We start from the raw sequence: 19,131 nt of genomic DNA, 5'->3' as shown, positions 1-19,131 counted from the left end.
CTGCCCATCACCTTAGGGGCTGCTCTGTGTCTCACGAACATGTAACTGTACATTTACTCTCTGCTTGGACTAAACCATGCCGCAAGCTAGAAATGTCAACACCCTCAGCACTAGGCAAAGTGTTTGTTTTCTCCTCCTGATGAACATTTTAAAACAATTCTGTAGCTTTAATATTTGAAGTAGCCTGAATCAGATGAATTCTTAATAATTCTACTCAAAATGACATTTTAGTGCAATAGGGTAGGCGCATTCCTCTCTCTTCTAGTCCTTTATGGGAATATGATTTGATTCAAGCCCAAGATTCACTCCCAATCTGGGAGTGCACCCTCACAGGGAGGGGGCAGGCTGTATAAAAGGCAGGAGGCATCTATGTTAAAGACACAACATCCTTACAGTAGAAGGAAACTCAATAGATAATGAAACAGACAGTTGAGTGTCCCTGGGAGCTAAGAGTAGAAAGGGCTTTCTCTGGGTCCAGTATGGTTGGCCAGTTAAGAAGCCATTCTTTCTTTCCCTGGGAAGAGCTCCTGGATCTGGACACCGCTGACTTGTGGAACTCCTATAGACTCATCTGCCAGTGGCCTTCCTGGGGCTGACTGGCTTTTCTACAGTTCCTCTTGCCTACTTTCCAGCAGCATGTGATCCTTCCTCAGGCCTGACTCTCACTCAACTGGTTTATCTGCAACTCAACTGGTTTACCTGGAAGTTCTGCCATTTTCCGGTTCTTACTATCCATGAGTTTACCTTTGCTTTCTCCTTGTGTTCCCCAAGGGAAACAGGCCAGAAAATGATCAGCCTTCAGGTTCAGCTAGACACTTCCCCTGAGACCAAGCATAAGCCCATTGTAAACAAGGAATCAAAGGCAGTTCCCCCTTGCTGATTGCTGGCAGTGAACCTCCGTCAGCTTTTCACATCTTCACACATAAATCCAAAACAAGTCTTCCTGGCTGAAAATGCAATATTTTCAGATCGGCTTAGTGCCTATTTTAAACCATAAAAACCCCTACTGTACCCATCATTCTCCATCGCGACACTACCACGGTGCCTAAGTCAATATTCCCTGAGCAGGCAGAGACTTAATTTTCTTAAATACGATTGAGCAAGTTCTCTTGTTCTGCAGGCCTTATTGTGATCGCTCTGTAAATGTGCGAAAGCCGTTGGACTTTATCTTTCAATTATACTTGATATGCAACACTTGATTGCAACACCTGTGGAAGCAGTTTTAGGACCCCCAAAGAAAGCCGCCTTTCAACTTATTAAATTAGTGTGCTTTCAATTTCCCATTATCTTTAGTTGCTCAGCCAGTGGTATTACAAGTTAATGCTTTTCCTCGGCTCCACCGAAACTTGAAACCTAAAGTCATTTTCTGCTTTAGTGACTTGTAGGAGGGAAAAAAAAATTACTCTGAAATTATCCTGGTCATTAGACAGAGTACTTACAATTTTTTTGCCTTCTATTAACACCGTGGAATTATTTGTTTCAACGTTCCTCAGTATGACACTCCCTTTCCGCTCTCTGTAGATGAATTCCTTATCTACAAGAAGGAAATAGAAAAGAAACACGAGTCATCCGGAAACCTGCTTCAGTGTTTGATAGACCTGTGTGACATGAATTGTGTAGTTATCTCAAGAGGGGCCCTTTAAATGCAATGTCTGCTTCCTGCTCCAGCAGTGTGGCCTCCAGGCATGCTCACCCCTGAGCCATCTCTGCTCTGCACAGACAGCAAAGCACATGTGTGTAGAGTTTGAGGATATGTAGGACTTTCTTGGGTAGGGCATACAGAGTGGACGCACCAAGCAGATGGAGTCTGCTACCACAGGAGAGCAAAACAGTTGGTAGCAAAGGGACTGACAGTCTTGTGGATCTGAAATTACCCATGGCCACAACCTGAAGGCCAGCTTTCCTCTTCAGGCTCCTGGTAGATCTCTAGAAGGGTTTCCCAGTTTTCTGCCATAGGCATTTTCAGAATCTACAGTTGACTGTCAATGACTCTCTAATTTCCAGTTATTTCCTTAGAAAATTGATATTTGGGGGCAATGGCTCAGTGGGTAAAATGCTTGCTTTGAAAGTATGATATCCTGAGTTTTATCCCCAGTACCCACTTAAAAATGTTGGGAATGGAGATACATGTGTTTAATCCCAACACTTGGGTGGCAAAGATTGGTGGATCTCTGGGGCTCACTGGCTAGGCAGCCTATTCAGTGAGCTCCAGAGTAGTGAGAGACCCTGTCTCAAATAACAGGATGAGCAGCTTCCTGGGATGTCTGCTTTCCATACCTATGCACATGTGTGCCCACATGTACACCCACAGACCCCCCAATAACAAATCACATACAGATAGTGTACAAGTGTGTGCAAATCTGTACCTGCAGGGAATGCAGTGTCTGAAGGGTGGGCCTGTGGGTTAGTTTCCAGTTAGCAAGCACTTAGGAGGCTGTATATCAGATCTATACAGAGCCCACAGAAGGGGCTTGCCACTTAACCTGACACAGACTTATCTCTGTTCATTTTCTAGCTTTCACAATGAATGAATTAAAAAAAAAAAAGCGATTCCTTTTATATATATGTTTGCATCTGTGTGGAAGCCTCCAGAAGTCGGAGGAGGGTATCAGATCCCCTGAAGATGGAGTCCCAGGTAGTTGTAAGCTATCTAATATGGGATCTGGGAACTAAACTCAGATCCTCTGCAAGGGCAGTAAGCACTCTTAATCACTGAGCCATCTCTCAGGCCCCCAAACAGGTGAATTTGTCAGTCAAATCTGTGTTCACCTGGGAGGATATAACAGTGCTTCATGACATAGGTGAGTGTCCTAACAGTGACTTTTAACCCTGTCCTTGCAGCCACAAGCTCTGTTCTAAGAACCACCTCTGTAGGGAAGCCATCTCCATACCTGCTCAATAAACTTGTCTGATGAGTTAAAACAACCGCAACCCCCAAAACTGCTCAAAGAAACAAACAAGCAAAAAGACCCAAGAGAAGAAGGTGAATAATCTGAAAAGAAGAAAGGAGGAGGAGGAAGAAGAGAAAGAGGAGGAAGAGGTAGAAGAGAAGTTGGAGTTGGAGTCAGAGGCACAAAAGGAGAGTTGGGGCTAAGATCAAAATACATTATATATATGTATGAAAAGTCACAATGAAATCCATTATTCTGTGTAATCAATGCCTGTATAATCAATGTATTATATTTTTTGTTAGTAAATACAGAATGAAAATAATTGTCTCCTGTATGTTTTCTGAAACATTTTTTTGATTTTTTTTTTCCCTTCAAAAATGTGTCTTTAGTTTGTATGACAAGGACCCGTTTGTGGTATGAAGCAAAGGTTGATTTTTGTCTATTTACACCTTTAACTGTCTCAGGAAATTCTGATATCATTACTCTCTCGGTGATAAGCCATATGATCCCAGAGCTTCATCAGCAACCTTTGCATTCCTGGGGTCTGAGTAGTGTTCTTGTGTAAATGCTAGTAGGGCCACCTCACCGTTCATGGCACCCCACTGTGACTTGTAAAAGAAATCTTTTTAAAAAGTCTGTGCATGCTTTGTGTGTTTGTCTCTCTGTGGGGTGTGTGTGTGTGTGTGTGTGTGTGTGCATGTATGTGATGCATATGTGCATGTATGCATTTGGGTATGGAGGGCAAGGATGTATGTGACACAGTGTGGGTACGGAGGTTAGAGAACAGCCTGGAGTGTGGGACCTGACCTCTGACCTTGGTTGAGACAGGGTCTCAGTACTCCCTGTAGTGTATGCCATGCTAGCTGGCCTTTACCTGCAGGCTTTAGCTCGTGGCTCTCCATTCAAGCACTGGTGTCTGCCCCTCTGTCAATGTCACCCCATTGTCACCCCATGATGGTTTCTGTGGAGCTCTAGCAAGTCTTGGGTCAAGTTGTGTAAAGCCTTTGTCTTGCTTGATTTTCTGAAAAATTTGGAATGAGCTACACTGGGAAAAGTGTGGGTCAGGCCACTGCTGCTATGGACACAACAGCTTGCCCTGAGGACCGCTGCTGTCACGGCAATTCTGGTCCTTCTTCTTTCACTTTTCCACTTCAAAATATTTTCTTATCAATGGATATGCACTATATATAATGGTGGGTGTTTGAAAAAGACAATTTCCTTCAACTCTATGTCATGTACCTTGACTGGGGGTGCACCAGCAGATGATTATATTGATTGATATAAGTGAGATTCAGAAAGGCAATGCCCTGTGATTTCTCTCATCTGTGGATTCTAGATTACATGTAGACATACCAAACTTTTTACACTAATATATGTCAAAGATGACACTGGGGAAGGGAGGTCAGAGAAAGAACCCAAGGTAGGAACCTGGAGGCAGTAGCTGATGCAGAGGCCATGCAAGAGTGCAGCTTACTGACCTGCTCCCCATGGCTTGCTTCTTACACCACCTAGGACCACCTCCCAGGACTGGTACTTCCTATGTTGAATAGGCCCCTCTATATCAACAATTAGTTAAGAAAATGCCCCATACATGTTGCTATAGCCCAGTCTTTGGGAGGGAATCCTTCAAGGTTTGCTCTTCCAAACTGACTCCAGTTGGTGTCAGATTGACAAGAACTAACCAATACAGTTTGTTTTCCTGGTTCACAATGTATTTCTGTCTCCTAAGAGTCATGTTGACAGTAAAGTCATTTTCAGGAGATGGATTTTGATCATCACATCATATGTCAGCTACAAACTCTCTGGCATTTTATGGTATTGTAATAATTACTTAGCTATTATTTGGTTATTTCTATTGATTAATACAAAATTAACTGTCATTATTGCAGCTTTATTCACTGTAAGTTTTATTTATAGTCCATTAAAAGAAAAAAGGAGATTCTTTAAGAGGGTTTTCACTTCTAAAACCAGGTCAGTTACCACAGGCTAGACACGGTTCTATTTAGGCCTGAGGAATATCACGAGAATATCAGGGTCAATGCCAGAGACCTGAAGAGGCACATTTGCTTTAGTTTGATGTTAGATAGGGGTGGCACTTCACTATTGAATTTGAGAGTCTGAGTCTGTGACCTTCTATTGCTTTATTGTTGGGTGGTCTCACGTTTTAAGGTTGTTAACTACTATATAACACTTTTTCCCCAACACTGAAGTCACCGTGTGAGTTTTTGTCAATCCAAGTAGTTGTGTTTTTAGATGTACTCACAGGACCAGCTCCAGTGCTATAATATGCTGCTTCCCAGAGTCTTGGTCTAATCTTATGGTGCCTTGCTTAGGCTCTTGCATATGGCATCATGGGGGATAACGACTAGCTTTGTTTCTTTTGTCTGGGGCTTAGCTCGTGTGGCCCTAGAGTAAGAGCATTATTGGTTTCATCACACGAGTTGGGAAGTGTTTGGACCAGCTCTACTTAATAAACAAATGTAGCCTGGATTTGTGTACTTTTAAATTACACCATCTGGGCCTCAGGTTTTCTTGGAGGAAAGTTCAAGATCCCCAACTTAAGTTCTTCACTTGATACAAAGCCATTTGCATTTTCTACTTATGGGTCTGTTTTGATAATGTGAGTCACTCCTGAAAACTGTCCAAAACCTCACATGGTGACTTCAGTGTTGGAGGAAAAGCATCATGTAGTAGTTAACAACCTTAAAACATTTTAAAAAAGAGTATAGAAGGGAAGACATTTCTTTTCCCATTCATAGCAAAAGGCAGACGAACAAGAGAAAAGTGGACAAATTAATAAAAAAGAGTTTTATTGGGACAAGACACTTAAGGGGAGAATCAGGGAAATAGGGGAAACGTGTATCTTTCTAAGCTTTGGACTAGTGGAAACAGGACGAGACCAAGGGAGTCTGATCACACAGTGACAACCTGTGTGCTCCCTGCCCTGTCCTTTGTCCTTCAGTGATAGGAGCACCCCCATTTCTATGCATATCAGGGAGGGACTTCCGGAGTGGCTTTAGGACTTGCTTTAGAGCAATCCATAGATCCCTTGGTATCTATCCTGCTTTGGAAAGGCGGGCAGGCCAGTGGACTCTTGCTTCCACTACTGTAGTGAGTGTTGGATCCTGGTGTGTTATACTTGGGGGTCCCTTGCCTTGATTCTAGCGGAATAAACTTTGCTACTAATACCATGTGATTACCTTTTTAGGAGGTTGATGGCTTATGATTTCATGGGATAACATGTTTTCTGGAAAGGGCAGTTTGTGAGCCTTTCCTCTAGACTGTAGATATTCATTGGTTTTATTGACTTTTGCAAAGAGTATCATTTTGACAACATCATTTGCATCTCAGTACTTGACTTCATGATTCAGCTGCTTTCTTCTCTAGCTCTTTTTGTTTTGTTTACTTTAGCCTTAATATAGTCATTTTTTTTCTAGCATTTTAAGGGTGAGCACTGGGTTTTTGGTGTAATATTTTCCACCCTTTCAAAAACTGCTATCAAAGCTAACCAGTTTGCTTCTATGGCAACAGATGCATCTCACATATTTTTAAAGATATACTTTTGTTTTGTTTATGTCTCTGTGTGTTGTGTGTCTCTGTGAATGTATGCCTGTGCTAATGGAGGCTGGAAGAATGTGTTGAGTTCCCTGCATGTTCCCTGAATGTGGTTGCAGGAAGTTGTGAGGAGTCCACTGTGAGTGCTGAGCCTGAGCTCAGATCTCCTGGAGGAGCAGCCTATGCTCTTAGCTGCCAAGGCACTCTTTAGCTCCTAAGTCTTACAGTGAATACAGATTTACTTTGTTTTATTCATGCATGTTTCTGTGTACACATATGTGAACATGTATGTGCAGGTGCCTCAGCAGAGGACAGAAGAGGGCATCAGATTCCGTGAAGCTTGAGATACAGGTATTGGTGAGCCATCTCTGTGGTAGTTACTGGGATAGAAAATCTAATCCTCCTGAAGGAGCAGCAAGGACTCTGAACCACTGAGTCACTTCTCTAGGCCTCAATCTCAAATATTTTAACATGGTGAGCGGTATAACTAGTAGATCCATATTACTCAAGCTAACCTACAGATGTAACACAATCTCTATGCAAATTTTAATGTTGTTTTATTTTTTTACAGAAGTTAACAAAAGTCATAAATTCATGCAGAACCACAAAGAACCTCACCTTGCCAAGACAATGCTAAATAAAAATGCACAAAGCTGAGGACACCATACCCCTATTTCAAAACCTGTGTCGAAGCAGCTATAGTGAAAACACTATTGTGCTCACATGTGCGCACAAGTGCAAGCGCACGCATGCATGCACACACATACACACACACATACACACACACACACACACACACACAATTAAAATTTTAGAGGACATAATAAAACATTGACTTGGGCAGTGATTTTTTGAAGTAAGATTCTAGAAAACACAGCAGCAAAAGCAAAAGCCCCAGCAAGTGACTTGGCAGCAAACTCAAATGTGTCTCTATTTACCAATTTTAGCTGCATTTTATTACACTAGTTTGGCAGTGGCTACCCTAGTGATTGTAATATAAGCCTTTAACTCTTCACAGCTGACAAATTCTACTTCTTATGAAATGTAGAAATCTCTTGAGCCTCCAGGGCCCATCTATTCCCATTTTATTGCAGCTGTCATGTATGCCGTACCAACGTGCTTCACACATTCCATAAGACAATGTTATCATTATCATTTTTGCCTATTGCAATATGTTAAAGGTGAAATGTTATAAAAATGAAGTCATTTTATTCTGCATCCATCCTTTCTAATTTATGATACTGCCTGTTTCTAGTGACAGTCCTGGGTTCCCACTGAGTACCATTTCTTGTGTTTGAAGAGTTTCTTACACTCTCTGGTTGCATGGGTTCACTGGTAACAAGCTTGTTTATCTTTTCTGAAAATGTTTCCTTTTCCTCTGTATTTTTGAAAGATTTTTTTTAAAAAAAAATACATATTTCCAGGTTCATAATTTTACAATTTCTTTCTTTTCTTTTTCTTTCCTTTTTAAAATCATTTTGAAGATTTGTTCAACTCACTTCTGGCTGACATGGCTTCTAACAGGAAGGCAGCATTGGATTGAATATTTCCTGGCTCCCAGTGTCATCTTCTTTTGATGCTTTTGTGCTGGTTTCAACTCACAAAATATGAAATATAGAGTGGGCCTCTGGGAGACTTTGTCTGGTGGTTTCTGTATGCCAAGTCTCTAAAAATGTGCATCTTCTGTCAGGCCTCGAGAGTGGTCTCCAGGCTCTGCTTAAATGCTTGGCCCACAGTTGATGAAACTGTTTGGAAGGACTAGGAGGCGTGGCCTTGTTAGAGGAGGTCTGTGGGGTGGGATAAGAGGTTTAAAAGCCAATGCTAGGCCTAGTTTGCCCTGTTTCTCTACCTTGCTGATCAGGATGTAAGCTTTCAGCTACTGCTCCAGCGCCATGCCTGCTTGCCTGTTCCCATGATTCTCATTATGATGGTCACAGACTCACCCTCTGAAACTATAAGGTCCCAATTAAACGCTGCCTTCTGTAAGTTGCCTTGGTCACTATGTCTCTAGACAGCAATATAAAAGTAGCTGAGATGCACCTGAACGACATTTGTTGACTATCCATGTTGACCTCTTTTGATTCATCTCCTTTCCTTCTTGTTTTCCAGTTGTATAAACACTGGGGAGTTTGTTATCACCTTCCAGCTTCTGATTCTCATTCTTTCTCTCCTCCTCTGTCTGTCTGTCTTTGTGTCTGTATGTGTATATGGTATGTAGATTTGTGGGGGGTGCACATGTATGTGCAGATGTCCATGCATATGTGTGCAAATAGGGAGTCTTCCTCTGTTACCCTCCACATTATTCACTGAAGCAAGATCTCTGCATTGAAAATGACCTCACTGATTCAGAGAGTCTACCTGGCTTGCTTACCCACTGGTCCTGTCTCTGGAAGGATAGGTGGTCCCCATTCCTACCCAGCAATTATGTAGATGATGGGGGAATCCAGATACCTGCTCTCACATCTTATCTACCTAGCTATCTCCCTCTCCCTCCTGTTAAGCCTTTCTCTCTGTATGCCTGGGATAATTTTTCCTGGACTGCCATCAAGGTCACCTCAGTCCTTTGCCATAGTCATTCATGGATCAAGGCAACCAATTCAACTTCTCAGCCTTGTAATCTATCCTTTTCCGTTTAGAAACTTCCATCTTGCTTATCGCTTCTATTTTCTTATCTAGACCTCACATTTCTCTGCTGGAGTTTCTGTTCACTGAACACACACTCATGACAATTCTTTAGCACAGCTTTCTTTCTTGGTTCCAGAGTCTGCTTCATTTTTTTCTTTTTTCTTTTTTTATTGGCTATTTTATTTATTTACATTTCAGATGCCATCCCCTATCCCCATTTCCCCTCCCTAGAACCCCCATCCCATCCCCCCCTCTTCCTTTTTGCTTTTATACCATTTTAATTACATGCAAGTATTAAGGTCAGTTCAATACAATAGTTGCAAATAGTCAAAGAACAAGCAAGACAATAAACACAAACAGTCAAAGAAAAAGCAAGGCAATAAACAAAATTCCGTTAACACTCTCATGATCACTGTTTTTAAGGACAAACTTGACTCATATTCTTCCCTCCTGGGGGAAGTCTTCCTTAGTCCTTTTTTAGCCTGGAACTTTTGGGTCTTGTCCTAGACAACATGGGTTTTCAACATCGGCTCCTGCCCATTGCCCCTGGTGGTTTTCGTATGCCAAGTCTCTAAAAATGTGCATCTCTGTCAACCCACTGCCCCAGGTCCTGACTACTGCCCTTGGCTTCTGCCCACTACCCAGGCTCCTGTTTACTACCCTGGCTCCTCCCAATGCCCCTGGCTCCTCCCACTGTCTCAGTTCCTGCCCACTGCTACTGGCTCCTCCCATTGCTCCTGGCTCCTCCCACTGCCCCAGTTCCTGCCCACTGCCGCAACTCCCTCTGCTGGAGCCCACAGCCTTCTTTGCTGAATGAAGCTGCTTTGCTTCTGGGGCAACATTTTCATTCATGACATCACTATTTCACTTTTGGCTAATGTACTTTGGGTCTTCCCGCACATGCGTGCTCTGTGGGCCCATGGAAGCTGTGCGGGATGCTTGCTAGAACTGCCTTTGCACCTCTCTATGCTGATTATTCTCTCTTAGAATCTCTCAAATTACAGTTTCCTCAGGCCCAGGGTTTCTGCCCTGCCCCCAGCCCTGGCTACCATTCACCTCACTGTAGACCGGTCTATCAGCCTCCTGATAGGTCTTCCTTATGGCACACAATGTTCTGCATGTTCCGAATCACCAGCTTTTCAGTTTTGAATGATTATATTAAGTATACTGTGGAAGGATAGAATTAGCTAAAGTAAAAGAATAAATAAAAATGACATTTGAAATCTTTCCTTCCCCTTTTAAAAAATGATGTCTTCTGCAGAAGTGATTTCTGCCAAATTCTTGAGCCTCCTGTTCACGCACAGTCCCTCATATTCTTGCCAGAATCCCTTCTCTCATGGATACATCTGCCATCCCTGAACTGGTCCACCATGCCTGTCAGGCCTCTATGTTTCCACTAACGCTACCTCTGTTTGGTTGACTTGACCAGGAGAGGACATCCGGGGCTCAGCTTGAAGGTCCCCTGCAGTGTGAGGTGCTCCTGATTCTGCCTGCAGACTCGGTCCCTCTCCGCTTTCACGCACTGCTCATCTGACGCACACTCATCCAGCTTGCCAGGGCCAGCTGTGCTCAGCTCCGTTCCTAGCACGCAGTTATCAAAGAGGCCACATTCACTGCTTTATTAACGGCTGGACGAGTGACAGCAGTGAAAGTGGCTGTTCAATAAATGCACAATAATTTGAACAAATTAATACAGTCATCAGACTGATCCATCATATATCAGCCTTCCCTGAGAAACCACCTGCAGAGCCACCCTGGGGAGGAGAGGCCTGAGGGGGAAGAGGTGTGTCAGAGGCAGAGTTATGCAAAATAGGGATGGATGCAGTGGGTTTCCAGACTACACCTTTTGTGTCTCTTCATGAGATGTTGCCAGAGTTTTTTATCCCTATAATTATAATGTGAAGAAATGCCACATAGGTACAGGAAGGTGGTATAACACAGGACAAGGAATGACATCACACAAGGAATTGCATTTGATGCTATAGACAGGGAGGTGATATCACACAGGAAAGTACATTTGATGCCAAGGGAAAGGAAGATGATGTCACACACAGGGAGAAATATGAAGTCACAAAAGGACATAGAGATGATGTCATACAGAGAAAAAAGTATGAAGTCACACAGGAACAGGGAGATGATGTCACACAGGGACATGCATTTGATACCACAATGACAAGGAAATAAATCTGAAAAGGTATCCTCTCAGAGGTCCCAAGGACAAGAGTCTGAGAGATTCTGACCAAAAGCTTAGGGAAGCACCAACTGCTAGTTATTGTCCTGTACCAAAAGTCCAGCTCTCTGCACTTCAAGGTCATCCTTACTGTCATTATTCCGTCCGTGTACAATACAATTCTCCAGTGCTCAGATAATTAGATGAACTAGAGATGGTGACATGGGTTTCTTAGAAGGAGAGGGCTTACTCCTCACTTCACTTCCTCAAACTGACAGGTGAAAATACTCAACAGCTATAACAAATTATTTTTTGCATCTTCCAAAAATTATATTCCAGTCATTTCCTCAGATCAGACTCTGCCACCTGACTTTATGTGTTACTTGCTTTGCCTAAAGTTCATACATTAAAAAAAAAAATCACGAGTATGGATTACGTAAATCCACATAGTACCAAACTAAATATTTATGTCTAGGGGGATGGACAGATGGCTCAGTGGTTAAAAGCATGCATAGCCCTTATAGAGAATTAGATATTGTAGCTCCAGCTGCAGCGGACTTGATCCCCTCTCCTGAGATACCTGCATTGGAATTTTGATCCACAGTGTCCACCAGCATGCATGTGAATGTATGTGTATGGTTTCTAACACAGACAAAATGCTGCTCTGCACCTTAACCAGAGAAGCTTCCCTTTGCAAAGAACAGTGGTAGATCTAAAAAATTGTGGCTTCAAGATGCTTAGAGTAAATGACAGTTTGATGTTCATTCCTAAGCACAGCACTTGTATGACTCCCTCGAACACTCACAAACTATTTTAAAAGAGAAAGTAGAAAGAATATAAGATCTGGAGATAAGGGAAAGAGATGTAAAATGCCATCTTCAGGACTGACAGCCATCCATTGCAAACAAGAGCCCAAGCAGCTGGGCCTGTCAATCATGGTTCAGGGAGGGCTGTACTATTTGCTTATGATGGGTTCTGGGGACTGGACAGCCATTGACTTCAGCTGTGTAACAATTAGTGAGCTCACCAGGCTCCAAAATGGTGACCACACAGTCAATCCTGGTTAAAGTCAAGCATCTCACAACAAAACAAGAAGACATACACATGGCAAAGGAACTTGTAGGAAAGGAAGTGTGTGTGTGTGTGTGTGTGTCAGGGCTAGGGGGACAGGAGTGAGAGGGGTGAGAGCAAATATACAGTCACATATAAAACTGCCAAAAATCAAATTTAGTATATAAAGTATAATTTATACATACAGCAAGAGATCACATCTATTATATGAATATAAATAATTTTTTAATTAAAAGAAAGTTTTCAAAACTAAAAACTCATCAAATGATAAAACTTTAAATGCTTTTACAGCATCTTCTAGAACTGGAGATTTTGTAACAATTTTTTATTCTCAGATATAAACTGTGTATACATATTTGGTTTAAATCCACAAGGATTGCAACAAATTCTAATTTATGTAATGAAAATTGTACACAATGGAAAGAATTAATACCTCTATCAACCATTTTCTACTAGTTTGAAGAACTGTTAGTAGAAGGAGGTTGGCTACATAGTTTATTTCCTGGTTGCCACTCACTTGTATTTATGTAGGTTCTGATAACAGTACATGATATACATATATCTGGTGACAGTAAGGACCAGTACAATGGTAATAATACTGATTGGCCACACCCAGTTCCCACATTGCAGCCTTAGGGATGTCATTCCCACCAATGTATCCAGATTCTTTCTACAAATGGCTGACTCCATGGTCATGACAGAAGGAACCTCAAAGACCAATTTGAAAAGGCTCCTTGTTCACAGGCGGGCTTAAGAACAACCACTGTAATGGATGGACTCAAGCTCCTCACAGTCAACTGGCACACTTCTAGGAACTCAGTAAGACACCAAAGACAACGTATCCCACTGGTCACCAGTAGGGGCGCACTAAAACCCATCACATGCACCGGAGACAATGTATCCCACTGGTCACCTGTAGGGGCGCACTAAAACCCATCACATGCACCGGAGACAGTGTATCCCACTGGTCACCTGTAGGGGCGCACTAAAACCCATCACATGCACCGGAGACAGTGTATCCCACTGGTCACCTGTAGGGGCGCACTAAAACCCATCACATGCACCGGAGACAGTGTATCCCACTGGTCACCTGTAGGGGCGCACTAAAACCCATCACATGCACCGGAGACAGTGTATCCCACTGGTCACCTGTAGGGGCGCACTAAAACCCATCACATGCACCGGAGACAGTGTATCCCACTGGTCACCGGTAGGGGGCGAAGTAAAATCCATCACATCCTTCAAAATCTGAGGAACGAGAGGAAGACTCAAATACATCTCCTTTTTCTACACGAACCACGTGCTGAGTAGCTAAAATTAGCGGTCGAAGCAGACTTGTTGAAGGAAAGAGGCTGATGGTTACAGAACCCTAACGAGTCAGTGGTGACTGCAAATGACCCAAGGCAAAGTCCGAGCGCTGTGAAGTGCCACTCAAAGATGACTATCACAGGACAATGCAACGAGAGCTACGAAAGCAAGACCGCCAAACACAGAGGCATCATGCAATCCAGTTAGTGGACCCAGTTATTAGAAATTACAGGACATACACAGCACCAAGGGGCATTTTAACAACAGCACACAGATACAAATAGGAATCTGAGAAGCAGCAGTGGAGGTGGCATGGTTTTTTCAACAAATACTGATGTTTATGTGACAATAAGAAACGGAAACGCTAAGAGGATATTTGATGCTGCTGAGAAGCTTTCATTTTTAATAGTTAGAACTTTTGAGAATTCATGAACTACCTTGACCATATTCACCTCTCTCTTCTCCAGCTCCTCCCAAATTGCCCATTCCACACTCAAAAATATTATATATTTTTCTTTAAAACCCTTCAAATCCAATCTGTGCTGTCCATATACTCATAGGTGTGGGACTATCCTCTGAAGTGCCATCAACCTACCAGGGGTCACACCTTTAAAGAAATCTGAACCCTCCCTCTCATGGAAGCTGTCAGTTTGCAATAGCTTCTGGGCAGGGGAGGGGCTTGGTGCCCACCTCCTTTCTCCAGGTTGGCACTCTGTAAATGTTTTAAGGGAAGACATGGAGATTGTTTTTCTGTTTAACAGGGTGAGTCTTCCTGTTTTGTAGATGCCTCTCATACAGAGTCAAAGGGTAAAATGACATAGTATATGTGGTTTGCTTCCAGGTGGGGGAGTTCAGCACACAGCAAAACCAGGACTGGCGTTTAAGAAATAATCTGTCTAATTTGCTGGTCTAGGCAGGGAGCCTCCTACAGACATTCTGTTAAATAATCATATCAAGGTGTCTTCTAAATACTTATGTTTATAACCAGAGACCAGTGCTGCTCTCAGCCTTGGCCAGGGAAGCTTCTTTTGCAGTGGACAATGGTCAGTGCAGAGACTGGTCAAAGTGCAAAGACTCAGTGACTGTTAGATTCTCAACACTAAGTGTGACCTCTCTATCAGCCCCTAAGGCTCAGGAAACACCACATCCAAGAGGGTGCAGAATATTCTAAGAGCGGAGGATGGGCAGGACTGTGAAACAGTCTTCTGGATATAACATGGCACTCTCTCATGCTGTCAATCCAGTTAGGATACCGGCATTAGTTTAATTTTTGGTGCTATGATTAAACCATCATGAGCAAATCCATCTTATGAAGGAAGATGTTTTATCAGCAAGGGTCGTGAAGGCAGGAAGCTTGAGTGAGACCTGAAGCTGAGGCCATGGATGAATGTGGATCACTTACTTGCTTTCCTCATGCCTTGCTCAGCCTGTTTTCTTACATTATCCAGGACCACCTGCCCGGAGAGGGCACTGGCAAGTGAGCTGGGCCCTTCCACACCAATAATTAATCAAGAAGAAAACCCACAATCTTGCCTACAGGCCAACTGGATGGAGGCAACCTCTTGATCGATAGTCCTTCTTCCCAGATGAGTCTTGTATAAGATGTCAAAACAACTCAAACAGCATGCTATCTATCTACAAGAGCTTTGCACATAAAGACGTGCAAGTAAGAGGCAGTATTTGGTTAAGAGAATGGTCAGTAGGAGTGGGAGGAAGACAAGAAAGGATTATGGGATGTGACTAGGATACACTATAGTATATACATGTGTGAAATTATAAAAATAAGTAAAATAATGATCAGTTATTATTTTGTAGAATATTAATTTGTGGAAATCTGGCTATGAACTTGCTTAAAATGTAAACTTCCCATAGTCAAGACTAGGAAAAACTTAAAATTGGTTGTACAATTCTGTAACCTTTTAAATGCAACTGAACTGGATGTGGGTCCACGTGGCCTCGTGCTCCCTGTTCATCTCTCTGGGCTTCTGAGATGACTGGAATTTGTGGAGTTTATCCAAGTCCATCGAAAGCTTCAGTCATGGTGTTTTTCCTTATTTCTGCAGTGACCACTGGCCACAAGCCTGCATGCTGAATTTCTTGCTCGTAAGTCAGAGTTTGGGGCTGCGAATGTGGAGGCAGACAAGGTGGTGTTCAATCTGGATGGACAGACCCAACTACAGTAAACTGAGCACCGTTTCTGTTCTAGCTTCCAAATGTCAAGTCAGCAGTGCTTAGACAGTTGGCATCGGGGATTGCACTTCCGAGAGGAAATACAGAGCTGGGAGATGGCCCAGCGGGGAAAAGTGTTTTCAGTCAAGCCTGGTGATGCAAGTTTTACCCCTGGAATTAACATGGTGAAAGACAAGAACTGACCCAGTTGTCCTCTGATCTCCACACATGCTGTGGCCTCATCATCTCACTAAATAAATGGCAGAGAATTAAGTAAAAAGAAACTATAAACCAAAAGCAGATGCTTTAGCTGAATCACATTAATAATCTAGAATTGTGGTATTGAGCCATAGCCATGATATACTCCTGCCAATACTAAAAGTAAAGGCACATTTGAAACTGAGTCCCTCCTGTAAGACTTTCTAGAGGTCAAGGGCCCATGTGGCTGGTGGGTCTGATGTTCGGGAGTGGATATTCATATTAGTGCAGGAAGCTCTCCCACATAGAAGTTTTTAGAAGATTATGGTAAGTGGATATAGATCATCTTCAGAGAGTGTTTCAGTTTACATCACAATCTGCCCTTAAGCTGGAAAAGACCCTCTTCTCAGACGGTGGCCATCAAAGAACAAACCAAAGGCTGTCCTCAGAGGTGGGGAGCAGATCGAAGATCTGCTTCTACCTATAGATCATGAATGGAGCTTGTGGACAAAGGAGATATGTAAATACCTAAAATAACCGAGGGTAACCCTGTCCTGGTTAGCTTTAACTGTCTACCCGATACAGTGTAAAGTCATCTGAGAAGGGAGTCTCCGTTGAATAATTTGGTCAGTGGGTATGCCTGAGGGGGACTGTCTTGATTGTTAGTTGATGTAGGAGGGCCCATCCAATTGTAGGCGGTACTATTCCCTAGTCAGGTGGTCCTAGTCTATACAAGAGAGCTGGTGTGTGAGTGATCTTGTAAGTCAAGTCCCTGTATGGTTTCTGATTCAAGTTCCTGCCCTGACTTCCCTCTGATGGATTGTGACCGGTAAGCTGAAACAAACACTTTCTTCTGCTAAGTTGCTTTTGATCAATGTTCTATCACAGGCACAGGAAGGAAATTAGAATTAGCTCAAACATCACATGATATCTTAAATGAGATTATGGTTGGTAGAATAAAAGGAGTTCTAGAAGTACCATTGAAACCAATACATTAAAAATCGGAGCTTAAAGCTGGGGCAGAAAATTTGCCTGACACATGCAAGGCTCTGGGTTCTAATCATGACACCGAAACATGTGAGAACCCAAATATCAAGAGAATGTCAAGGGCAGTCATGTGTTTGGAAATTCATATATTTTTAATGACCTAGGATAAGTCTATTGTTTTATTTGAAATTAAAGATACACAATCTTCCTGTACTCCAGAGAACTATTCCACAGAGAGGCAGTGAGCACTGTGGAAGGTGTCCCCTGTGTCTGCTTGAGGTAGATCAGTGACTCATTTCCATGTGAATATACTCAGGAAAGTTGGGACTATGACAATGATGCAGAGAAAACAAAACAACCTAGGGACACTTTGCTCACCCAGAAAGTGTTCAAGGTGTGCTGGCTCCTCTGTTGCCTTTTTCATGTGCACCATGACTCAACCGCCATGCTCTCACTTAAAGAAACTTGACAGTCAAAGGCCAGCTACACCTACTGCTGCACTCAAGTCCCCTGCTAATCACAAGTCACACTCTAGTGTGACTCTGAGTCAATAAGTAATTCTATTAGTGTCATTAGGAACTGAGATTATTTTCTCCATGAAAGAAAATAGATACATATTTAAAATCGTGCAAGTATTGCAGAAGCTAATATCCTATCATGGTAAATTTGCAAAAGGGTTCCGACAAGGACAGATGTCTGTTTCCATGGTTTATGTTTCTGGGCATCTTACTGGTCAGAGCACAAATCTACAGGAGCATTGTGATGAATGGGGCATGTTAAGACTCTGTCAAGCTGAAGAACTGGCTCCAGGTCTTTGCCGAGTCCTATACTAACTTCCCTGGACCAAGCAGACAATTTCAATCGGCCAGTAAGAGCAGAAGGCAGCTGAGGCTCTGCCCAGTTGTTGGTGCCCAGGCTTGGTTCTCCGATCATCACGAGATGAATGGGCCTGAGCCATGAAGCAGAGAAGGCCTTAGCCACCAATAGGGAGGGCATTTTGAATCCAGCTGCCTGTGCACAACTTGCCAGAGTCAAGAAGAGGCATCTGACTATGAGCCACAAGTGTCCGGGTGTGTGAATACAAACACTTCATGTCTGAAGGTGACTGGTGGCTGATTAGGACAATTTGAATGTCAAAAGAATGTTAAAACTGATTAAAGTATACAATGAGAAGAAAAGAAAACCCAGTCTCCTTATCATACTCATAAAAGAGTTTGGAAAGGCCAAGCCTCCCCATGGCTGTATTTGCTATGGTGTCGGGTCCTACTCTGAGAGCTCCTACTTACAGTGAGTCACAAGGACCTGGTTTGCTCAGACACATGGACTCACCAGTTTCTGGGTAATAGGCCCCTTGTTCTAGTGAATTTAAATTCAGTAACATAAAGAAAGCAACGGTCAGTTCAGACATTCCACATTTGTGGCCCCTGTTGAAGCTCTCAGTTCAGGTAAGGGCCTTCGGAGTTGCAAAGGTGGCCAGCCTTTGCTGCCATGGCAAATATGTGGGAGAAACAATTTAAAGGAACAAAGAGTTATTTTGGTTCATACTTTCAGAGATCCTATTGGTTGTGTCTACTGCTCTGGGCCTAAGGTCAGGCAGAATAAATACCATGGTCCCAGGAGCATGGGGCAGAGGCTGCTCTCCTCATGGCTGCTGGGAAGCAGAGAACAAAAAAGGCCCAGGGCCAGGGTATATCTTATTAGGGCATCCCCCTTCACCCCAGGACCTGCTTTGTCCAGCTAGGCTTCTCATCTAAACAACTTATTATAAGTAAGGTACTAATTTATCAGTTCAGGGCCTCATGATCTGGTCACCTCTCAAAGGCTAGATCTCCCAGTCAGGGATGGACCACACCTACAACACATGAGCCTTTTATAGGCTCTGCTCATCCAAACCAGTAGCCAGCTTGTGAAACCAACTTCTGTTGAAAAGTTGACAGGATATTTGTCTAATACCAAATATTATGTCACAGAAAATGCTAATCGTATTGTTTAATGTATTAATTTAGATTTAATCTATGATTTTTGACAGACAACGTCTCGTTTCTTTATATAGTCAAAGACAGGCCCATAATATTTGCTATTTCCACTGATTCAGTCTCCTAAGTGTGGAGATTATGGGTATATGCCACCACACCAAAAAAAAAAAAAAAAAAAAAA

At 42.8% G+C, this 19,131-nt stretch overlaps 1 protein-coding gene across 5 annotated transcripts in view; it reads right to left on the bottom strand.

Moving 5' to 3' along the window:
• Positions 1-19,131, bottom strand: part of Dpp6 (dipeptidyl peptidase like 6) — an 859,276-nt gene that overhangs the window by 247,547 nt on the left and 592,598 nt on the right. For all 5 annotated transcript variants that reach the window (XM_076913275.1, XM_034518902.2, XM_034518899.2 and 2 more), the window contains exon 4: positions 1,440-1,534. In XM_076913275.1, the coding sequence (XP_076769390.1) occupies positions 1,440-1,534 (95 nt within the window). The remainder of the gene's footprint in view (positions 1-1,439; positions 1,535-19,131) is intronic.

This window comes from Arvicanthis niloticus, chromosome 15 (assembly GCF_011762505.2).
Source record: "Arvicanthis niloticus isolate mArvNil1 chromosome 15, mArvNil1.pat.X, whole genome shotgun sequence".
In the NCBI taxonomy this organism is placed as follows: domain Eukaryota; kingdom Metazoa; phylum Chordata; class Mammalia; order Rodentia; family Muridae; genus Arvicanthis; species Arvicanthis niloticus.
The sequence above is the reverse complement of the archived record's forward strand: the minus strand, read 5'-3'. Positions and strand labels throughout refer to the sequence as shown.